This window comes from Heloderma suspectum, chromosome 6 (genome assembly GCF_057233095.1).
Source record: "Heloderma suspectum isolate Gila_16-S chromosome 6, 16-S_ref, whole genome shotgun sequence".
Taxonomy (NCBI): Eukaryota; Metazoa; Chordata; class Lepidosauria; order Squamata; family Helodermatidae; genus Heloderma; species Heloderma suspectum.
This window is the reverse complement of record NC_139463.1, coordinates 15,095,791-15,119,803: the sequence shown is the minus strand read 5'-3', so window position 1 is coordinate 15,119,803 and position 24,013 is coordinate 15,095,791. Positions and strand designations below refer to the sequence as shown.

Below are 24,013 nucleotides of genomic sequence, written 5' to 3'. Positions count from 1 at the left end.
CCTGCTCTTTGCCGTGATAGGCTATGTAAGTATTTATGTAGCCTATCATGGTAAAGGCGGCCACACAAATGGTGTAGCGGCCACCATTTGTGTGGCTGCCTTTACCTAGGGATGTCAGAGAATTCTGCAACGGATCTCGGTGAGGCCGAATGCCAGTGCATTTGGCCCCCTGAAATCCATCATGGAATGAAGCCCCCACTCCCCCACCCCACGAAAGGCATGCGGGACGAAGTCCCCGCTGCCCCCACCCCATGAAGGGTGCATGAAATGGAGCACTTACCTGCTCCCGTCCGCGCTGCTTTGCGAATGGCGGCCGTCCTGCGGCCGCCATTCGCTTCCTCCTCTCAATAGCCATGATAGGCTACATAAATACTTATGTATTTCAACATAATACTTACATATTTCAACCTTTCAATAGCCATTTGTGTCCCTGCGGAGGCCGTGATAGGCTATGTAAGTATTTCCGTAGCCTATCATGGCGGGGGGGGACCCCAGCGTACGCAAATGGCGGCGGCTACCGCCATTTGCATACGCTGGGTTTTTTCCCCCTGCCATGATAGGCTACATAAATATTTACATAGCCTATCACAGCTCACTACAGGGACGCAAATGGCAGCGGCTACGACAGCCACCATTTGCATCCCTGCAGGGCTGCCCAGCAGCTGGATGTCTGGCTGCGGGCGGCCAGAACTGGCCGGCGGCTCCATGGCTTGGCCGCGGAGCGGAGCCGGCCGGGCAGGATTCTGGGGGGAGGGATGGAGCACCTCCCCCCCATCGAGGATTCTGGGGGGAGGGACGAAGAGCCTCCCCCCCACCGTGGATGTCCTGCGCAGAGCCAGGTAAGGGATTCGTACATCCCTACCTTTACCGTGATAGGCTACATAAATATGTACATAGCTTATCACGGCAAAGAGCAGGGGCTCAAATGGCATAGTGGCTGCCATTTGCATCCCTGCTTTAGCTGTGATAGGCTACATAAATATTTACGTAGCCTATCATGGGCTACCGTAGGGATGCAAATAGTGTCCCCTACGCAGGACACCATTTGCGGCCGCACCAGCCTGTCAGTGGCTGGAGGTCCCACTGTGGATTGGCCTGGCCGGCGGCTTCATGGCATGGCCGCGAAGTGGAGCCGGCTGGGCAGGATTCTGGGGGGAGGACCGGATCACTTCCCCTCTCATCGAGGATTCCAGGGGGAGAAACAGATCACTTCTTCCCCCTGCCCCCAGCAGATGCCCAGACCGGAACCAGGTAAGGGATTCGTACATCCCTATTAGAAAGATGTCTTGAAGTGGGATGGGGAGCATAATGTGAAGCTGAGCAAATCACAGGTAATGCACACAGAGATGCCAGTTTGGGAGAAGGCAAAAATAACCATAGATGTGAAGGGGCTTGTGTTACAGAGCCCTAATTGTGGGCCTTGGGTACTGTCCGTGGTATAGGTTGCCAGATTTTGATTAGGTTGGGCATTGGTATACTTAAGCCTGCACTAACATCACATCTGTGCAATGCCTAGGGATGCTGGTGAAATTTTAGTGAAATGGACTAAAATGAGCTCAGATTTCTAAGAATCCTACCTGTGGAATCTGCTGCAGAGCAACCCCTTCAGGCCGCATGGAGTCTGTGGACTTTCGGATGATCTTTCTCTTTCCCAAAATTTACACATATAAATTTGTAGGAAAATGCATATGTTTCTGCTGAGGAAACATTGAATAGAATGAGGGACAGTACACTAAATGTTATGTACTGAGGTAAATTATGTAAATAGGTAAATACTTACATAATTATTTACGTATTGTTCTGCATGACAAAAAACACACATTTGCATCTGTCTGTGAGAAGATGATGGAACAAATGGCTCCTGACAATCCAGAAAACACAGATGGAGCAGATTTTACACAGTCCATACATCCCTAGAAATGCCAGGTAGGGATGTATGAGAAATTTGTTTCAGTTCATTTTTGATCAGGATTCAGCCCCTAATCACTGTCTGGACCAAAGATGGACTCGCATGCAATCTGCAGTCGCAGTCTGTTCATTTCCGAGCCTGCAATGTGATTCGCAGATCCCCCAAAATGTGTTTGACAGCATGAGTATGTTTGAAAAATGTGCACAAATAAGATTTAATCAATGGCAGAATAATGTGTACAGTTCAAAGATGCACACACTTGATGTGTACATTTGGGGGGGGAGATAGGCATGAAAATATGCACAGATTTTCATGCGGAAAGAAAAGAAAAAGTTCACAATCTGATGCGAACCAGATTCAGGATGAGAGAATTCGGAGAACTAAGGTGAGCTTGAGTTTTGCTGATTTGTACATTCCTACGCTAGGGTGGTCCTCCCTTTTCTTTCACCTGTGGTAAGCAAAGCAAGCTGGCAACACTGGTCCTATGATAGTGGCATGGGGGGAGATTTCATGAAAGTCCAAAAATTCATAAGAGTGGTTGGTGGAAGGATCAAAAGGTCTGATTTCCTCCCTAGGCATAGAGCACCCTTCTTTACATCATGGATGGTTTTGTGGGTCATGAAGCACTATAGTTCTCCCTCTATACTAGGTACCTTAAAATATCAGTAGGGATGGCGGAGAATTTCTCCACGAATCTCGGGGAGGCCGAATGCTAATGCATTCAGCCCCCTGAAATTGGCGGTGAAATTCTCCGCCGCCCCGCCGCCCCCCCGCCCCCCCCGGATGGGTCTTACCTCCCTCGAATGTCCCTGTCGGTGGCGGGTCCCGGCTGCGGTTCGGCGGCAGTTTGGCGGGGGCGGAGGCGGTGGCTGGTCTTCTGACCGGCTGCCTCCACCGCCATTACAAAGTGAATGTAAAAAACAACAACAACACACACACGTGATAGGCTACGTAACGATTTACGTAGCCTATCACGGCTAGATTTCCAAAGTCAGCCGTGATAGGCTACATAAATCGTTACGTAGCCTATCATGGGTGACTTTGGAAAAAAAAAAGCGCAAATAACGTTGCCTTTATTTTCACCGTAGTCTACGTAAATCTTTACGTAGACTACCCGGGCCCAAATAAGGAATGCAAATGGCGGCGCCCATTGGCGCCGCCATTTGCGTATGTGCTTTTTTTTTTTCAGAGTCACCCGTGATAGGCTACGTAATGATTTACGTAGCCTATCATGGCTGACTTTGGAAATCTAGCCGTGATAGGCTACGTAAATCGTTACGTAGCCTATCACATGTATGTGGGTTTTTTTTACATTCACTTTTTTATTACGCGGCCGGGGAGACGGGGCGCTTCTCCCCGGCCTGAATTTCAGCCAGGTGAGGCAGGGTGCCTCCCCCCCCGGCCTGAACTTCGGGGGGAGAACCGAAGCGCCTCCCCCCTACCGCGAAGCAAGCTGCGGGACCAGGTAAGTGACTTTCATACATCCCTAAATATCAGACATTGAAGCTCAAGTGCTTTTTAAAGCATATATAGATTGGAAAGTTTAATTGATTCTATCACTTTCTTACAGTCAATAAGTCCCTAGTTCCTCTCCCTAGGAAGCCTTGTGCCTTTCTAGTTTATTATAAAATGCAGAACAAGCCTAGCCTGAAATTGTCCTGGGCTCTCTGGAATATTCACTAGGACAATGATATGAATTCATCATAAACACTGAAGTATGGATGCTCAGATTCAAATCTGTACCTACCATTGCCTATTTGTGGCACACACAAACAGCAGTAGCAGCAGTGAGTATTTATATAGCACAGTCATGTTTGCATTATATACGTACATTATTTCAGTACTCTTTACAATAGCCATATAAGTTCAGTCATTATTACTGCACTGCAGAGGAAGAGGTGGGGGCAAAGCCAGTGCTGGATCCAGGTTTTGGAGGGCCCTTGGGCAAAACACCCTCAGTGGGTCCCCTCCCTCAATGAGTTTGCCTTCTCATTGTCATTGTCACCAGCTCCTATTGTTTCTCATCCTCTTCCCCATCATTGCTACCACTTGCTTGCTTGGAAGAGCCAGTGAACAAGCAGGTGCGGACATCTCTTGCCCCTCCTTCTCACCTCCACCTAGGCATGGCGGAGAATTCTGCCATGGATCTCAGTGAGGCCGAATGCCAGTGCATTCAGCCCCCCGAAATCCATGGCGGAACGAAGCCCCTCCGCCACCCCACCCCATGAAATGGGCCCAGAATGGAGCACTTACCTGCTGCCATCCGCGCTGCATTGTGAATGGCGGCCACGTCTGCAGCCACCATTCGCTTCTTCCATATAGCCGTGATAGGCTACGTAAATACTTACGTAGCCTATCACGGCTAACGCAGGGACACCATTTGCGTCCCTGAGGAAGCCGTGATAGGCTATGTAAGTATTTATGTAGCCTATCACGGCAAAACTAAGGGGATGCAAATGGTGGCGGCTATGGCGGCTGCCATTTGCATTCCCTTTTTTTCCCACCGTGATAGGCTACGTAAATATTTACATAGCCTATCACGGCAAACCAGAGGAGCACAAATGGCATAGTGGCCGCCATTTGCACCCCTCTGTTTTGCCGTAATAGGCTATGTAACTATTTACATAGCCTATCACGGCGGAAAAAAAAGGGAATGCAAATGGCAGCCGCCATAGCCACCGCCATTTGCGCTCGCTGTTGTTTTTTTTCCCGTGATAGGCTGCATAAATATTTACGTAGACTATTATGGCTAAGGCGGGAACGCAAATGGTCCCTGCTTTAGCCGTGATAGGCTATGTAAATATTTACATAGCCTATCACGGGCCTGCATAGGGACACAAATGGCATCCCCTACACAGTACGCCATTTGCATCCACACCAGCCCAGCAGCGGCTGGAGGCCCCGCTGCAGGTTGGCCCAGCCGGGGGCTCCGCAGCCTGGCTGCGGAGCGGAGCCAGCCAGGCAGGATTCCGGGAGGGAGGAATGGATCGCCTCCCCCCCCATCGAGGATTCCGGGGGGAGGAATGGATCACCTCCCCCCACCTGCGGAACCCAGCGGAGCCAGGTATGCGGGGTTTTGTACACCCCTACCTCCACCGTTACTGAGGCCAGAGCCAGAAGCAAGTGAACAAGCAGGTTGCGATGGTGAAAAGGAGGAGTAGCTCCAAAAATGCTCATGTCAGTTGGTCTGTGCTGGGATGTGGGCCCTCAGCCCATGCCCAACCATACCTGCCCTTGACTCTGGCTCTGGACAAAGCTGAGAAATGCCTCAGACTACCTAGTGAGTTCATAGCAGGCATGATTTGAACCATGGACAACCTACTTTGCAGCTCAGTTTCCTAGCTGCTATTCTGCTAACAAACTTATGGGCTGATTCTGATGTTGTGACATACATCTGGAGGAATTTACATTAGAAATCTGGTGTGTGTGCAAATGATATATAGGCAACAAAGAGGCAGAAATGCCATCTTCTCCTCAAGAGCCTTTCCTGAACACATACACAAGAACCAGGCTGAAGACCATTGGTCTCATCTCCTCTAATGGGCAGCAGCTCTCCAAAGATGAAGAAAGGGATCTTGACATCCCTACTCCCTTTTAGGAGATTCTTTCAGGAGGAGACTCAGATAATTGATCCTGGAACATCCAAATGGGTAGCATTTGCTCGGCCATTGAGTGACAACCCTCTCCCCTCTTCTCTCCTCCCCTTCCTGCAAGGAGCTGTAATGAAAGAAGCAAAGGAGTTGAGAAGGAGGTACACAGCATTTCTAACTTCATCTGATTAGAATTGTTTGGACCACAGCAGCTGGCTCTGTCCCCCTTTGTTCAGTACAGGACCATAAACAAGAGGTCCATTGAGGAGCACAGTGTGCTCCCAATTATTTAAATGGGAGTGTTACTGGGACCGATTGAATCAAAACATCTAAAGCAATTACAATCCCACATTTCCTCAAGGTGGCCAAGGTCTCCCTGCGTCTCTGCCACACCCTGCTTAGAGGGGAGACTCCCCACTATTTTTTCTTCCTTTCCCACTCCCACTCCCTGACTCTCCCTCTGTGGGTGTCACTCAGACACACATATTTGGAAGTTTTCAGTTTAGGAAAAGGGTGCATAAATACAATGAAAGTTTATAAATCTATGCATGGTGTTGAGAAAGTGGACTGAGGGTTTTTCTACCTGTCTTCCAATATTAGAACTCACAACTGAACTCAGGTTCATCCAATGAAGCTGAATGATGAAAGAAAATATGTTTGAACATACACAATTAAATACACATTTGAATGTGACATTTGTGTTGTTGTTGATATCAATGTGAAAATGGGACAGAATAGACTTAGACTTGTGTGTGTGTGTGTTTAAATTGCTATGCTGGTCATTGACTGTAATAATAAATGATTGATTGATTGACTTAGAGGTGAACACATGTGAAATTCAAAGACTGGACATAGATAGGAATGTTGCGGATGCCCAGCTGGGTCTGGGAGACCATTGCCCCCATCCACCCACAACCCCCAGACCATGCCTGCTGAGCCTCTGCCCTCACTTGTGCCCGCTTGTGCCCTTCCAGACTCACCATGACCCATTCGGCGAGCGCCCGCCATTTGGCCGCCTTTTTTTTTTAATGGAAAAAAGGACCTTAAAGATGTGCATATTTAAATATGTGCAGTTTGGGGTGGGGAAAGCTGAATATGTGCCTTATTAGAAGTGTAATGCCTCTAATATTGCAAATATTAAGCTTTCCCGGCCCCAAACTGCACATATTTAAGTATGCACATTTTTAAGCTCCCTTTTTCCCATTAAAAGGGGGGGGGGATGGTGTGTATTCTCCGGATGGGCCTGGGGTGAGTTCAGGTGAATCACTGAGGTCATGGGGGCTCAAGAGAGGTCTGGGGAGGGTGAGTGGGGGGCGGTGCTTCAGAGGGTGCCTAGAGAACCTGAGCTGGGATGTGTTTGAACATCCCTAGACATAGACTGATTCATATCAACATAGGAACTTGCCTCATACTGAGTTAGGCCATTGGTCCGCCCAGCCCAGTATTATTGACACTGACTGGCAGTGGCTTTCTGGCATTTCAGGGAAGTGTTTTTTTTCTGTCCTACTCTGAGATCCCTGGGATTGAAGTTTGGGATGTCAGAGAAATCCATTTGGGGGCTGGAGTTCGATGGATTTTCCTAGGTTCAGCCCCCTGGACTTCATTCCATTTCTTGCTGTGGCACCCAACTCAGTCTTCAGTGAGACAGGCCAGTTCATGGATTTTCAAAGTATTTTGCACATGTTTTGCAGGTTCTGCAATTTGCACAGATTCTGAGGAATGTTCAAAATTTCTGAGCAATTTGTGCGAATTACAGCCACATTTGTGCAACTTGCAGCCAAATTTCTGCAAGGTATAGCTGAATTTGCACATATTGCTCAGAAATATGTGCAAATTGCTCAGAAATTTGCACAAATTGTGGAACCTACCAAAAACAAATGAACAAAAAACCCTGCACAAAAAAGTTCCAAGAGTTTGGGGAAGAGCCTGCAGCTCAGGTCACAAATGCAAAGCATGGGGCTCTGTCACATTAAAAATAACATAACAAATCCAGTGATGGACATCTCTCATCCAACGTAAGACTTTCTGCATGCAAGCAGGTGTGTTACCACTGAGCTATGGAGCCTCCCCAGTTATCTGCTCTGACTGGCACCAGTTCTCCAAGGCTGCAGACAGAGGGTTTCCCATAGGGATGGCGGAGAATTTCTCCCCGAAACTTCGAGGGGCCGAGCGCCAACGTGTTCGGCCCCCCAAACAAGTTTCGGGGAGAAATCCTCCGCACCCCCCCGCACCCCGCACCCCCCCCCCGGGACGGGACTTACCTTCAACGAATGTCCCTCCCGGTGGCTGGTCCGGCCGGCGGTTCGGCAGGTGTTCGAGCGAGGCGGGAGCGGCAGCCGGTCTTTCGACCGGCTGCCGCCCCCGCCATTGCAATGAAAGAAAAAAAAAAAAAGTCCCCTGATAGGCTACGTGACGATTCACGTAGCCTATCATGGCTAGATTTGCAAAGTCAGCCATGATAGGCTACGTGAATCGTCACGTAGCCTATCACGGGTGACTTTGGGAAAAAAAAAAAAAAAGAGTGTACGGATAATGGCGGCCCCCATAGGGAGCCACCATTCCCATTCCTTATTTGGTCGCTGTAGTCTACGTAAATGTTTACGTAGACTACGGCGAAAATAAGGGCAACGCTATTTGCGTTGCCCTTATTTTCGGCGTAGTCTACGTAAACATTTACGTAGACTACAGCGACTAAATAAGGAACGCGAATGGCGGCTCCCTATGGGGGCCGCCATTCGCGTACGCGCTTTTTTTTTTTAAGTCACCCGTGATAGGCTACGTGACGATTCACGTAGCCTATCATGGCTGACTTTGCAGATCTAGCCGTGATAGGCTATGTGAATCGTCACGTAGCCTATCAGGGGGCGGTTTTTTGTTTTTTGTTTTACTTTCGCGTTCGCGGCCGGGCGAGGCGAGGCGCCTCTTCCACGGCCTGAATTTCGGCCAGACGAGGCAGGAAGCCTCCCCCCTGGCCTGAACTTCGCGGGGGGACCAGCGAAGCGCCTCCCCCCCACCGCGAACAGCCTTCGACGACAGGTAAGTGACTTTCGTCCACCCCTAGTTTCCCATCACCTGCTCATTGGTTTGTTTGTTTGTTTGTTTGTTTGTTACATTTCTGTCTGATCTCAGGGCAGCATGCAGAAAAAATCAATTTAAACAGTATAAAACAATAAATAATTTAAACACCTAAAACATATTAAACAAGCTAATACCAGTTTAAATCTAAAACAATAAACCAGTTAAAACAATGTGCTTGGGAATGCCCTCAAAGGCTTTGGTAAAAAGCTATGTTTTTACTTGGCACTGAAAAAAGACCAATATCTGTGCCAATTGGGCCTCCAAGGGGAGGGCATTCCACAACCGAGATGCCACAGCAGAGAAGGCCCTGTCCCACACCCCAGCATAGTGTATGTCTTGTACTGGTGTGACACAGAGGAGGACCCCTCCAGCAGATCTCAGTTCTCGGCAGACATATATAGGGAGAGGCGCTCCCTCAAATATTGAGGTCCCAAGCCGCTTAAAGCTTTAAATGTCAGCACCAAAGCCTTGAATTCTGACCAGAAGCGTATTGGCAGCCAGCGCAATTCCTTTTAAACTGGTCTTATATGATTTTTATGAGGTGTTCCGGTCAGCAGTCTAGCTGCTGCATTTTGCACTAGCTGCAACATCCAAGTTATCTTCAAGGGAAGCCCCATGTAAAGTGCATTGCAGTAGTCTAATCGGGAAGTTACCAGTTCATGTACTACTGTGGCTACGTTACCCCTATCCAGGAAAGCCAATGCTGGCCCCAAGTACGCCAGGCCACGGAGTCCACCTGGGGCTCCAGTGACAGTGATGGATCTAGGAGTACTCCCAAGCAATGCACCTGCTCCTTCAGGGGGAGTGCAACCCAGTTCAAGACAGGTCGCTGACCCGATTCCCGGACTCAGGAACCACCAATCCTCAGAGCTTCCATCTTCTCAGGATTTAGCTTCAGTTTATTGGCCCTTATCCAGCCCATTGTAGCCTTCGGGGACTGGTCCAGCACCTTCACTGCCTCAGCTGACTCCGACGGCAAGGAGAAGTAGAGCTGAGTATCATTAGCATACTGGTGAAACCCCACCCCCAAACCCCTAATGACCTCTCCCAATGGCTTCATATAAATGCTGAACAGCATGGGGGATAGAATAGAACCCTGTGGCACCCCACAGCTTAATAGCCATGGGGTAGAGCAAGAACCCCCCAATGCCACTCTCTGGGATCGTTAAAAGGATCTATTTGATCCTTTTGACTGGAGACACCAGGTATTGAACCTGGACAGAACACTTACCTTCCGTTCCATTCTGTTTCCACTGGGGGGGAGGCACTCCATCCCTCCCCCCGGAATCCTCGATGGGGGGGAGGCGATCCGGTCCTCCCCCCTGGAATCCTGCCCAGCCAGCTCCCCTCCGAGGCTAAGCCGTAGAGCCACCGGCCAGCTCCGGCTGCCCGCAGCCAGACATCCAGCTGCTGGGCAGCCCTGCAGGGATGCAAACGGCGGCTGTTGTAGCCACCACCATTTGCGTCCCTGTATTTAGCCGTGATAGGTTACATAAATATTTACGTAGCCTATCACGGCAGGAGGAAAAAAACACCAGCATACGCAAATGGCAGTAGCCGCCGCCATTTGTGTACGCTGGGTTTTTCCCCCCCTGCCATGATAGGCTACATTAGTACTTACGTAGCCTATCACGGCAGGGGGAAAAAAACCCAGCATACGCAAATGGCAGTAGCCGCCGCCATTTGCGTACGCTGGGTTTTTTTCCCCCTGCCATGATAGGCTACGTAAATACTTACGCAGCCTATCACAGCCTCCTCAGGGATGCAAATGGCGTCCCTGCGTTAGCTGTGATAGGTTACATAAGTATTTACGTAGCCTATCACGGCTATGAAGAGGAAGTGAATGGCGGCTGCAGGATGGCCGCCATTCGCAAAACAGTGTGGAAGGGAGCAGGTAAGTGCTCCGTTTTGCACGCCTTTTGTGGGTTGGGGGTGGCGGGGACTTTGCCCCACGTGCCTTTCGTGGGTTGGGGGGGTGGGAGCTTTGTTCCACAACGGATTTCGGGGGGCACTGGCATTCGGCCTCACCAAGATCCATCGTGGAATTCTCTGACATCCCTACCTCTGCCACTGTTCTATAGCCCCTCCTGTTTCAAGCTGATGCAGAGAATCGAATGGTGGAAAACAATGACATCCCCAGGTTCTGTTGAGCCCACCTAAATGAATGAATTGGCCTTGAACAATGCAAGGACTTTTCTTTCTTTTTTACCATCATCACCATGGCAAAGCAAATGAGATCTACAAAAGAACAGCTCCCCGCTCTGGGGAAATCTGTGCCTGTGTCAGTGGAGCAGCCTGCGATGGTGCTGCCATGTTTAATCACCTTCAAGCAAGAGAAATGTGGCAAGAACAAGGATCGTAAGGCAGGCAGGAATTCCCGGCAGGGAGGTCTGGATTTATTTATTTTTATATCTTCTCTTCCCCTCTGCCCCTGTTCTCATTGAGGAGGAGTTCCTTCTACATTTCCCTGTTTGGCTGCAGAACCTTCTCCAGCACCTCCCGCCTGCTTTTTCTTGCTCCAGAAATGTCAGCCTCTTAATAGCTGGGACAAGAAATTTTGAAATAGTTTCAAAAATATTTTGAAATAGCTGGGACAAGATCGCAGCTGAATGTTAAATAATAGCTGGTTTCTATTTATTATCACTTATTTATTAAGTCTCTGTTCCCCCAGTGTAGTAAAAAAAAAATTTCCTATTATACCTGTTATGTCGCAGGAAAGGCACTTTAAATAATTCATTTGATCAATTATTCAAACATTTAATTAGCATATAATAACTGTCGTGTTAAATCCTAGCTTTGCGGGTTTAAATTAAAAGGGTAACTAACAGCAGCCCTTGCCTCTGTCATTCTCAGTTCCATCCCGTGTTGGCCTGGTGACATCGCGCCTTCTCTGCATCTGATGCTGATTGATGCAAACCTTTTCAACTTTTGCATTGCAGCAGATAGGTGCAAATGGGAACCCATTGATGGCCATTTCATAATAAATTGATTATCACAGCTGACATTTCTAAAGCACCTTTTCAAAGGAAGACTGGGGGAGGGAAGAAAGGTGAGCTCAAATACTTTGGTCATGAAACTAAGCTAGAATTGAAACCTCAGCTCTGTCCCTCTTATGCTTGAAAATGAGGCTACACGTTACAGCATTTCATATTATTTGTCAGTTAACATGTTTTCTGTGATTCAAGCTGGATTTTTGAATGTTTTAATCATGCACAATTAGGGATGGCGGAGAATTTCTCCCCGAAACTTTGGGGGGCCGAGCGCCAACGTGTTCGGCCCCCCGAACAAGTTTCGGGGAGAAATTCTCCTCCCCTCCCCGCCCCCTGCACCCCCCCCGGGACGGGACTTACCTTTGCCGAATGTCCCTCCCGGCGGCGGGTCCGGCCGGCGGTTCAGCGGGTGTTCGTGCGGGGCGGGAGCGGCAGCCGGTCTTTCGACCGGCTGCCGCCGCCGCCATTCCAATCAAAGAAAAAAAAAACACCCCCGTGATAGGCTACGTGACGATTAACATAGCCTATCATGGCTAGATTTGCAAAGTCAGCCATGATAGGCTACGTAAATCATCACGTAGCCTATCACGGGTGACTTTAAAAAAAAAAAAAGCACGTACGGATAATGGCGGCCCCCATAGGGAGCCGCCATTCCCGGTCCTTATTTGGTCACTGTAGTCTACGTAAAGATTTACGTAGACTACGGCGAAAATAAGGGCAACGCTATTTGCGTTGCCCTTATTTTCGCCGTCGTCTACGTAAATCTTTACGTAGACTACAGCGACCAAATAAGGAACGCGAATGGCGGCTCCCTATGGGGGCTGCCATTAGCGTACACGCTTTTTTTTTTTTAAAGTCACCCGTGATAGGCTACGTGACGATTTACGTAGCCTATCATGGCTGACTTTGCAGATCTAGCCGTGATAGGCTACGTTAATCATCACGTAGCCTATCACGGGGGCGGTTTTTTTTTTAAAAAAAAAACTTTGGAGTTCGCGGCCGGGCGAGGCAGGAAGCCTTCTCCCCGGCCTGAATTTCAGCTGGGCGAGGCGGGAAGCCTCCCCCCGGCCTGAATTTCGGCCGGGGCGAGGCGGGAAGCCTTCCTCCCCAGCCTGAACTTCGCGGGGAGAGCAGCGAAGCGCCTCCCCCCCACCGCGAACAAGCTTTGACGACAGGTAAGTGACTTTCGTCCACCCCTGTGCACAATGAATGGATGTGCAATAAATGGTACAGAGTTTTAGGATCCTGCTGGTTTTCTTGCGTGGGGCGTGCAGTAGTTAGGATGGTCACATGTCCTACTTTATAGTCCTCTATTGGAAGTTGTCCTATATTTGAAGGCTGTCCAAGTCCACGTTGTTGCTGTTGTTGCTGCTGTTCAAGAATTAAAAGAATGAACAGCAGGGGCCTTGATGTTGCCCATCAACACTTATTTATGTCATTTATTGGTTACATTTGTAGACTAGCTTTTCTCTAATGAACCCAAGGTGGTGTACATGATCCTCCTCCTCTCCATTTTATCCTCACAATAACCCTGCAAGGTAGGTTATGAGTGTCAGTGACTGGCCCAAAGTCAACTACTGACTGAGCTGCATGGCAGAGCGGAGCCTAGAATCCAAGTCTCCCCAGTCTAACCACTACATCACCCTACTGGCTCACCACACTTAGTATCTGAACAGTGGACTGAGTAGGCACACAGGTCACATAGCCCCCAGGTTAAGATGTATTGCATTTCTATTCGAATAATAGTCCTTGAGCAGTATCCAGCATGACACTACCACTAGCATAAGTGATGTTGCGCTAGTGTAAACTACCTCTGGTGCAACACCAATAGTACTCGATGGCATAACCAGTTTCCCAGGGAAACTCCTTCACATCAGCAAGCACTCTTGACGTTGCACAAGAGGTAGTTTTTGCTCAGGTGGTTTTCAGCAGACTGGATGGGAGCAGGATGGAGCAGGAAGAATCAAGCTATCCCATATTTGCCTTCCAAGTGACCCAAGTTTATACAGCAGTAGCTCCCACAACACTTTGTTAGCATGACTATGAGCTGACCCAGAGAGACTGCTATTGAGTATTTCCAACCCAGGTTTGACTCTCTGCAGTGGTTTAGTGGCACATTTTGAAGTGCAGGAACTGATCATGATAGAGTGGGTATGCACATACGTACACACACACACACACACACACACACACCAAGAGCACCAGTACATAGTACAATACCAGAATTATTAGAATCAGTGTGACTGAAATCCTGTATGTATGTATGTATGTATTTTTACAATATTTATACCGCTCCGTATCTAGAACAGATTTTGGAGCAGTGAACAGACATACTCACACAAAATAAATAAAACAGTAAAAATTTTTTTTTTAAAAAAAAGATTAAAACACCACATTAAAATTATACTTGCTTAACAAGAATGCCAAATAAAAATGTCGCTGGTCAGTTAAGGAATGCCTCCTGGAACAGTACTGTTTTTTAGGAAACAACAGTGTTGGTGCCGGCCTGACCTCCAGGGGCAGGGAATTCCAAAGAAAGGGGGCTGCTATACTGAAGGCTCCTCTTCTGGTGGACTCCAATTGGGCCATAGGTCCATGTGGAACTGCCAGGAGAAAGCCGTCTGATGATCTCAGTGATGAGGCAGAGACGAACAGGCCCGGGTAAGTTGCGGTCTGCTTACCGGGCATGGAGGGGGTTACTAGCAACTTTACCACTATGGCCTGGCCATCCCTGTCCTGGGTTCTGGCAACACCACACTTGAGACCACCTCTGCCAGCTCAGTCAGGGAGGCTTCTGGGCAGCAGGGTGGGTGGTACACCCACAGCACTCTCAATCTGTCTGTATGGCCCATCACCAGGTTCAGCCCCTTAAGGCCTGCTCAAAGGTGGAGTGGTTTCCTGGTGAGAGAGATGGAAGTTCTATGAACCATGGCGACTCCCCCCCGCACCAGCCCTCCAACCTATGTTGGTGCTGCGCCGAGTACCCAGATGGGCAGAGCTGAATCAGGTCAACCCCACCCAGCTCACCCACCCAGGTCTCAGTAATACACACCAGATCGGTCGTCTCATCCACAATTAGGTCATTGATGAGTGTGGTCTTATTGCGGACTGACTAGGGGTGTTAGAGAATTCTGCCATGGATCCCAGGGAGGCCGAATTCCAGTGAATTCAGCCCCCTGGAATCCGTGGCAGAATGGAGCAACCCGCCCCACCACCCCGTGAAAGCCCCGCGAAACGGAGCCTATCTGGCTGCGGCTCTTGCAGCGGCAGCTCCGGTGGTGGCGGCAGCAGCTCTGGCTGCACCGGCAGCTCTGGCGGCTCCAGCTGCTGCTGGGCTGCAGTTGCAAATGGCTGCAGCTGCCATTTGCGTCCCTGGCAAGCCGTGATAGGCTACATAAGTATCTATGTAGCCTATCACGGCTCAGGGCAGGGACGCAAATGGAGGTGGCTACGGCAGCCGCCATTTGCGTCCCTGTGCAGCCCAGTGCCCAGATGTCCAGCTGCGGGCGGCCCCAGCTGGTGGCTCCATGGAGTCGCCGCGGAGTGGAGCCGGCCAGGGAGGATTCCGGGGGGAGGGACGGAGCACCTCCCCCCTTCCAGTGGATGCCACCATCGGAACAAGGTAAGGGATTCATACTTCCTTAGACCAACCTGGTATTAAATAGCAGCACCACAAGACAGGAGGGTACAGTGGATAATCTACCAGGTGCATGAGAGCTAGAGGAGGGGGGTAGAAGGGGAACAGTGTATAAACATCTGTGACCCATTCTACTGTGATGTCCCAACCCCCTCCTCCTACCATAGCTCCTTCTCCTCCAAGTCACTGGGATAGAGGTACCATCTCCATGGATCTCTGTATTTTCCAAGCACATCCTTGCCACAATAGAGCTTCCCACACACTCTCAACACCCACTCTCAACTCAAAATACCAACAACCATTCAAAACTCACATACTCCATTCATCCAATCAATCACCCACAGCCAATCAGATAACAGTTAGTGGGAATAACCAGGCAATGGTCACATAAAGGACATCAGGCTTGACAACCCACCAGCAAACTATTTCCCAGTCATTCAGAGCTACTTTGGCAAGCTGATGTGTTACTCCCAGTTACTTGGGAGTAAGCTACATTGAGCTCAATGATGCTTGCTTCTGTCTGCACAGGTTCAACTTGTAAAGTACATTGAGTGATAAGAAAATATATTTAGCCAGCTGAAACACAACCTTTAGCTTTCAATTCTAAGTTTGTCTAAGGGGCCATAGGATAGTTTAGATTCCCAGCTCCAAGGTCGGAGACAATTCTCTGACCTTGGAGACAGTACTCCAACCTCAGAGGGGGCAAATCGTAGCTGCGTCCCCTCCCCCTCTTCCTTGTGGCTGGCATGGAAAGAACCATGTCAGCTGCTCTCCGAGGTTGGGAACTGGATGTTCCAGTAGGCAGGGAGATTGGAAAGGCCAGGATATGTGCTGTCCTGAGGTCTCTCCAGCCTCTTCCCCTTTGAAGCACCCCAGCAAAATGGGCAACAACAGCAACAACAACAACAAAACGCAACTGTATAGTGCAAAATGCAGGGTGGGAGGACCCCCCTCCTCTAGCTCTCATGCACCTCTGCTGAACCTCCCACTCTGCATAGGATGACCATAAGCCTCTGAGTTTGGAGGGTTATCATCAACACAATAGGACTGCACTCTAAACTACTCCAGTGAAGTAGGCACCCCATCAAAGAAAATAAGTATCCAGCCTCTGCTTGGTCATTTTCCTTGTTTTCTAAGTTTCTCTATGGTGATCTGACACACACAATAGCAAAACTTGAAAGCCACATTATCACCTCATTTACTTCCCAAAGGAATGGGTGTCCATCAATTACCCTGGCCTTCTGGCAGATTATGTCACTGCTCCTGCACTGAAAAAACTCATTACTCTTGAGCTGCACTCCCTGCTGTCCCTCCACCACTACACCTCTGACTTTCTGTCTATGTATTAAATATGATGGGACCTCTTCCATTAGATGGCACCTGTACAACCACAGTATATCCATATACTATGCTGGGGCAATGATTGTATGTGTTACCCCTTCTTTAATGTCCTACATTACCTAGGTTGCAGCTGGGACAACTGTGCATGCACATATATCTGTGTCTCATTTAATGTCATCCCTCACTACTTCTCAAAGGCTCATTGTGTAAGTTTGTGCTTGATCCTCTGTTGTCCTCTAGTGTGCTGTGAGAATATTGGCTCTTGAGTCAGAAGCCAGGAAAATGAACTCCCAGCAGCCTTTCCAGACATGGAGTAATTCATTACCTACCCTGATTTCCACTTAAAATGTACTTTAACTACACTTCCAGCTACAAACCCTAAATCACCCTCGTGTTCACAAAAAGTCCATCATTTTTTATTTTATTGCGCAGCGTTGGCATGACATAATCCCTTCCTGAGCGTCTTGGAGTGCTTTACGGATCAATAAATTACTTACCTGCACATCAGAGGCAATGCAAGCAAGGCCACTGCAGCTGCTCTGCACTCAGCCAACTCCCTTGAAAAAGCCGGCCTCCACACCAGCAACCAACATATGGGAGTGCGTAGGAAGGAAGGAGGGATGGACGGACCTCGGAGCAGGGTGAGGCATGGGATTCCTCACTCTGGCAACACGAGGGTGCCAAGTCTCTTGGGTGTTCTCTGTCATGACCCTGGAATTCCCTTAAAATGTCAGTTCCTCTCCTGCAAAAGAGTACATGGTGTTCCTGTTCGATATGAAAGGATAACACGTAATTAATGAGGGAGCATTCATAATGTGTGTGGGGGGGAATCTTGCTTGTGTTTGGCCTCCAGAGTCCCAGCAAAGACAATACAATTTTAGAAAGCATGTGACACTCTCTAAATATAGAGCTTTTTCCCTTCCTGGTTATTTTGCTGAGTTGTTATTTCACTGAATTTCATTGCTGGTTGTTTCACTTCGTGCTCTTTGAATAAATTAGTTATTGGTAGATACTTTTGCATATTCTGTTTCAATAGCTGCCTTCAGCTGTTGCTAGCGATCTTGCAGAGCATTTTTTTAGGCCCCCGAAAGCAGAATACACATATTTTGATAAATAAACAATGGGAATTAATTAATTAATCAATTAAAGAAAACATGTGATTGCCACCTATCAGCCAAAAGCTCTTGGGGCAGCTAAGTAAATGTATCATGTAAGACTTTGCTGATAATGACTGGTGGAAGTGGGGAGTTAAGCTCAGTTTTTTTCAGAAAAGAAAGCCTATGTTTTGAGGAGGGGGTTGAAGGAAGCTGTATCACATAGGTAGGGATGGCAGAGAATTCCGCCACGTGGGACAGCCTTCTGCCTCCCCATGGAATCCCCCCAGGACGGAACTTACCTGGGGCAGATGCGGTGGCTCCGGCGGTGGCGGCTCCGGTGGCTGGTCTCCTGGCCAGCTGCAGCCGGGCTGCTGCGGCCGTCATTGGTATCCTTGCAGCTGTGATAGGCTACGTAAGTATTTACATAGCCTATCACAACTAACCCCCCCAAAAAAAACAAACCAGCATATGCAAATGGTGGTGGCTACGACGGCCGCCATTTGTGTTCCCTATTTTTCACTGTTCTTGTCTATATAAATATTTACGTAGGCTATTACGGCAAAAAAAAGGGGAATGCAAATAGTGTAGTGGGCACTATTTGCGTTTCTTCCCCCCCCCCCGCTGTAATAGCCTACGTAAATATTTACGTAGGCTAGAAAGGCAAAAAAAAAAAAGGAACGCAAATAGCTCCCACTACGCGATTTGCGTTCCCCTTTTTTTCACTGTAATAGCCTATGTAAATATTTACATAGGCTAGAATGGCGAAAAAAAATGAATGCAAATAGCGCCCACTACGCTATTTGCGTCCCCCTTTTTTTCGCCGTAATAGCCTACATAAATATTTACATAGGGTAGAACGGCAAAAAATAGGGAAGGCAAATGGCGGCACGTAGCCTATCACGGGAAAGAGCAGGGGTGCAAATGGTGGCCGCCACCCCCAACCGCAGATTGACCGGCACGGAGCCAGGTAGGGATTTCGTCCATCCCTTCTTATGATTCTTTGGCTTTAAATCAGACCTGGACTGGATAGTCCTTCAAACAGAGGACACCTTCAAATTAGTAGGGATGTCAGAGAATTTCTGCACGAATCTCCAGGAGGCTGAATGCCAACACATTTGGCCCCCCGAAATTGGTGGGGAAATTCTTCGACACCCCCACCTGGGATGGGACTTACCTCATGTGAATGTCCCTCTCAGCGGCGGGTCTCAGCGGCGTTTCGGCGGCGTTTTGGTGGCGGTGGGGGCGGCAGCCGGTCTTCTGACCAGCTGCCGCCACTGCCATTTCCCAGTAAAGTAAAAAAAAAAGAAAAAAAAAGTGATAGGCTACGTAACGATTTACGTAGCCTATCACGGCTAGATTTTCAAAGTCAGCTGTGATAGGCTATGTAAATCTTTACGTAGCCTATCACGGCTGACTTAGAAAAAAAAAAAGTGCATACGCAAATGGCGGCGCCCATGGGCGCCACCATTTGTGTTCCTTATTTGGGCACGGGTAGTCTACTTAAAGATTTACGTAGACTACGGCGAAAATAAGGGCAACGCAAACCACAGACAGCATCCAACTCCATGTTCAGTCTGTAAAGTGTTAACATGAAAATTTTTGATCAAAAACAAACTGAAACATATTTCTCAAATATCTGTACTTCAAATACAGGACTGCCAGCTCTCCAAAATTGATCTCTGTAAAGCAGGACATCTGGCCACCCTGGATGGCTCCATTACCACAACATAAGCAAGAAGCTGGAATGCTTTTCATAAATAGTATTTATTTTCTTTTGTTTATGATGTATAGGGGGCCTTTCAAGGTGGCTCACAACAATAAATGAAAACATAAAATACAATACTACCGAATTCAGTGAAACCACATAGCAGCACCAAATTCCAGTGCAGTTTGGGCAAGCTAAGGAGCAGAGGGAGGAGTCCATTCTTTGTCCTTTCGTACAAGGAATCTCACAGCAATCTTTATGAGGAGAAAGTGAGTTCTGTGCCAGTATCAGGGGTGGCAAACTTCTGTAGACAATGCTTTGGAGGCTGGGGCCTGGAGGGGTATGTTGCTGTACCACCAACTGTACAGTGAAATCACCACCACCTAGCAGGATTGTGTCATTGCAGGTTTTAGGAGCACACATGCCTGGGCATGACTAGAGAATGATATACAAACCTTAAACAAAGTTAATACCTCTACCTCTCAACATTTTAGAAATAATAATGTGTAAAACTGTGGGCAAAGAATGTTATTGTGACTTGGCTGAAATTTGGTGGGACTTTCAGGGCTTGGTTAAATTGGTTCAGTGGCTGGATCTGGTGCACTGACAACCTGTTTGGTCATCTTTGGTTTAGTTGTTCCTCAAAGAATCCACAGTGAATGGCCCATTCTTAAGAGCTTTCAGAAACCAAGAGTGTTAGAATCACCCCCAGCTTAACTAATTGGTTTTCATCCTCTTTTTTTATGTCATTGCAGTACCTCCCAAGATTGTTGAGATCTCTTCAGACATCTCCATCAATGAAGGTGGCAATGTCAGTCTCACCTGCATAGCCACGGGCAGGCCAGACCCTACAATCACTTGGAGACACATCTCACCCAAAGGTAAGAGACTCTTATATGTGACAAAGTGCATCCTGGTGTAGGAATATCCCCAGTCTAGATGGTGGGATTTCTTGACAACAGACTTGTCATATCTTGTGGCAATCTCATTTATTGTTATTGATTATATTCCACCTTCCTTCTATCATGAGACTCAAAGCAGCATACAAATGGTTGCCAGGTGGTCTCCCATCCAAGCACCTACCAACCCTAAACCTCTTAGCGTCAGCACAATGGCTGCATCATGTGCCCTCAGAAGCAGTCCTTTGTTCTTGGAACATTATAATTTCTTGGTGGTGGTGGTGATGAACTATAATCAATGAGACTAACCTCAAGAAACACCATCCACAAGTAGGAACATTGTTTAGTGCTTGAAATACTTTGTGTGTGTGTGTGTGTGCATGTGCATGCGTGCACGTACATGGACACATGCACACACACACACATATGTATGTATGTGTTCTGATACACACATTCCTGGGCATCTGGATATGGTTGCTCCCCCATAACACACACACACACATGTAGCAGAATTGTGTATCCATTCACTTACCTTTTGACTGAGGTGCAGAAGTCTCTTTCTTTCCACAAAAGAGTTCCATACTCTGGAATATATTAGTGTGTCCAGTTCAAATGTGTAGAAGAAACAGCATATAGTACAACCCTTTCTGGTTGTGGATCATATGGCTGAATGCTCCTCTATGAAAAAGGGTGGATTACCTGTGTAGAGCTTGCGTGTCAGGGCTGTTTTCCTAGCCTTCTCCCTGGCATGCTCACTTTCCATGTTCAAAGAGTTTTTTGTCTGTTTTTACTGTGGGTGGGAATTCAAACATGTATTCATCTAATCTGCAGTCTAAACTGGCACAGTCCAGTAAGGGCTTTACCATCTACTATTTCTGCTCATTTGAATCAGCTCTGAGTTTGGTAAGGAGGGAATAATAATAATAATAATAATAATAATAATAATAATAATAATAATAATTTTATTTATTTTATTTATTTCATTTCTATACCGCCCAATAGCCGAAGGACTCTGGGCGGTTCACAAATAATAATAATTTGTTGTTCAGTCGTTCAGTCGTGTCTGACTCTTCGTGACCCCATGGACCATAGCACGCCAGGCTTTCCTGTCCTGCGCTCTCTTTCGGAGTGTGCTCAAGTCCATATTCATTGCATCAGTGATGCTACCTAGCCATCTCATCCTCTGCCATCCCCTTCTCCTTTTGCCTTCAATCTTTCCCAGCATCAGGGCCTTTTCTAGGGAGTTTTCTCTTCACATTAGGTGGCCAAAATATTTGAGCTTCAGCTTCAGTATCTGTCCTTCCAATGAGCACTCAGGGTTGATTTCCTTTAGGATTGACTGATTTGGCCTCCTTGCAGTCCAGGGGACTCGTAAGAGTCTTCTCCAGCACCACAATTCGAAAGCATCGATTCTTCGGCGCTCGCCGCTCAGCCTTCCTTATAGTCCAGCTCTCACAGCCGTACATTGCTACTGGGAAAACCATAGCTTTGATTATACGAACCTTTGTCGGCAAGGTGTTGTCTCTGCTTCTTACTATGCTGTCTAGGTTTGCCATAGCTTTCCTCCCCAGGAGCAAGCGCCTTTTAATTTCATGGCTACAGTCACCATCTGCGGTGATCTTGGAGCCCAAGAAAATAAAATCTGTCACTGCTTCCATTTCTTCCCCTTCTATATGCCAGGAAGTGATGGGGCCAGATGCCATGATCTTCATTTTTTTAATGTTGAGTTTCAAACCAGCTTTTGCACTCTCCACTTTTACCCTCAACAAGAGGCTCTTCAGATCCTCTTCGCTTTCTGCCATTCGTCTGTGTATCTGAGGTTGTTGATCATTCTCCCGGCAATCTTAATTCCGACCTGTGATTCATCCAATCTGGCATTTCTCATGATGTACTCTGCATATAAGTTAAATAAGCAGGGCGACAATGAATATACAGCCTTGTTGTACTCCTTTCCCAATTTTGAACCAATCGGTTGTTCCATGTGTGGTTCTTACTGTTGCTTCTTGTCCCTCATACAGGTTTCTCAGGAGACAGGTAAGGTGGTCTGGTACACCATCTCTTTAAGAATTTGCCACAGTTTGTTGTAATCCACACAATCAAAGGCTTTAGTGTAGTCAATGAAGCAGAAATAGATGTTTTTCTGGAATTCTCTTGCTTTCTCCATGATCCAGCGAATGTTGGCGATTTGATCTCTAGTTCCTCTGCCTCTTCGAAACCCAGCTTGTACTTTCAGGAGTTCTCGGTTCACATGCTGCTGAAGCCTAGCTTGTAGGATATTGAGCATAACCTTGCTGGCATGTGAAATGAGCGCAATTGTACGGTAGTTTGAGCACTCTTTGGCATTGCCCTTCTTTGGAACTGGAATATAAACTGACCTTTGGAACTGGAATATAAACTGAATATAAACAATGATCTTGTGGCGATTGTTGAGTGTTCCAAATTTGTTGGCATATTGAGTGCAGCACTTTAACAGCATCACCTTTTAGGATCTTAAATAGCTCAGCTGGAATAGTGTCATCTCCGCTAGCTTTGTTGTTAGTAATACTTCCAAATGCCCACTTGACTTCACTCTCTAGGATGTAGGGATGTACGAAACTCACTTACCTTTTTGAGAAATCTCTCATGGTGGGGGGGAGGCACTCTGTTCCCCTCCCCGGAATCCTCAACGGGGGGGAGGAGATCCGGTCCTCCCCCCTGGAATCCTCAACGGCTGGCTCCACTCTGCGGCCAGGGCCGTCTGCAGTCAGATTTCCGGCCGTGGATGGGCTGCTGCAGATGCAAATGGCAGCCGCCATGGCGGCCGCCATTTGCATCCAGCCAGGCAGCCATGATAGGCTACATAAGAATTTACGTAGCCTATCATGGCTAACCCCCTCCCCCCAAAACCCCCCAGCATACGCAAATGGTGGTGGCTACGGCGGCCGCCATTTGCGTTCCCTATTTTTCGCCGATTTATCTTACGTAAATATTTACGTAAGCTAAAATGGCAAAAAAAAGGGGAACGCAAATAGCATAGTGGGCGCTATTTGCGTTCCTTTATTTTTCGGCGTTCTAGCCTACATAAATATTTACGTAAGATAAATCGGCAAAAAATAGGGAACGCAAATGGCGGCCACCGTAGCCACCGCCATTTGCGTACGCTGGGTTTTTTTTTGGGGGGGGTTAGCCATGATAGGCTATGTAAATTCTTATGTAGCCTATCACAGCTGCTAGGGTAGCGATGGCGGCGGCAGCAGTCTTGTCGCGGCTGGCCAGGAGACCAGCCGCCGGAGCTGCTGCCACCGGAAGTGCCGCCGCCGAATCCGCCGTATCCGCCTCACGTTACGCCGTATCGTAAGTGCCATCCCGGGGGGATTCCGAGGTGGGGTGGGGGGGCAGGAGGCTGTTCCGCCATGGATTCCGTGGGGCCTCACTGGAAATCGTGGCGGAATCTCTGCCATCCCTACTAGGGTGTCCGGCTCAAGTTCAGTGACCACACTTTCATGGCTATCAGGGGCATTAAGATCTTTCCGGTATAGTTCTTCTGTGTATTCCTTCCACCTCTTCTTAATCTCATCTGCTTCTGTTAGGTTCCTGCCTTCTTTGTCCTTTATCATGCCCATCTTTGCACAAAACATTCCCTTGAGATTTCCAATTTTCTTGAAGAGATCTCTAGTCTTTCCCATTCTATTGTTTTCTTTGATTTCTTTGCATTGTTCATTTAAGAAGGCCTTCTTGTCTCTCCTCGCTATTCTTAATAATAATAATAATAATAATAATAATAATAA

General features: G+C 47.9%; 1 protein-coding gene across 3 annotated transcripts in view; it reads left to right on the top strand.

Annotated features, from left to right (window-relative positions):
• The window catches only part of NTM (neurotrimin), a 528,603-nt gene that overhangs the window by 340,827 nt on the left and 163,763 nt on the right, over positions 1-24,013 (top strand). For all 3 annotated transcript variants that reach the window (XM_084803640.1, XM_084803638.1, XM_084803641.1), the window contains one exon: positions 20,103-20,228. In XM_084803640.1, coding sequence (XP_084659766.1) covers positions 20,103-20,228 — 126 coding nt within the window. The remainder of the gene's footprint in view (positions 1-20,102; positions 20,229-24,013) is intronic.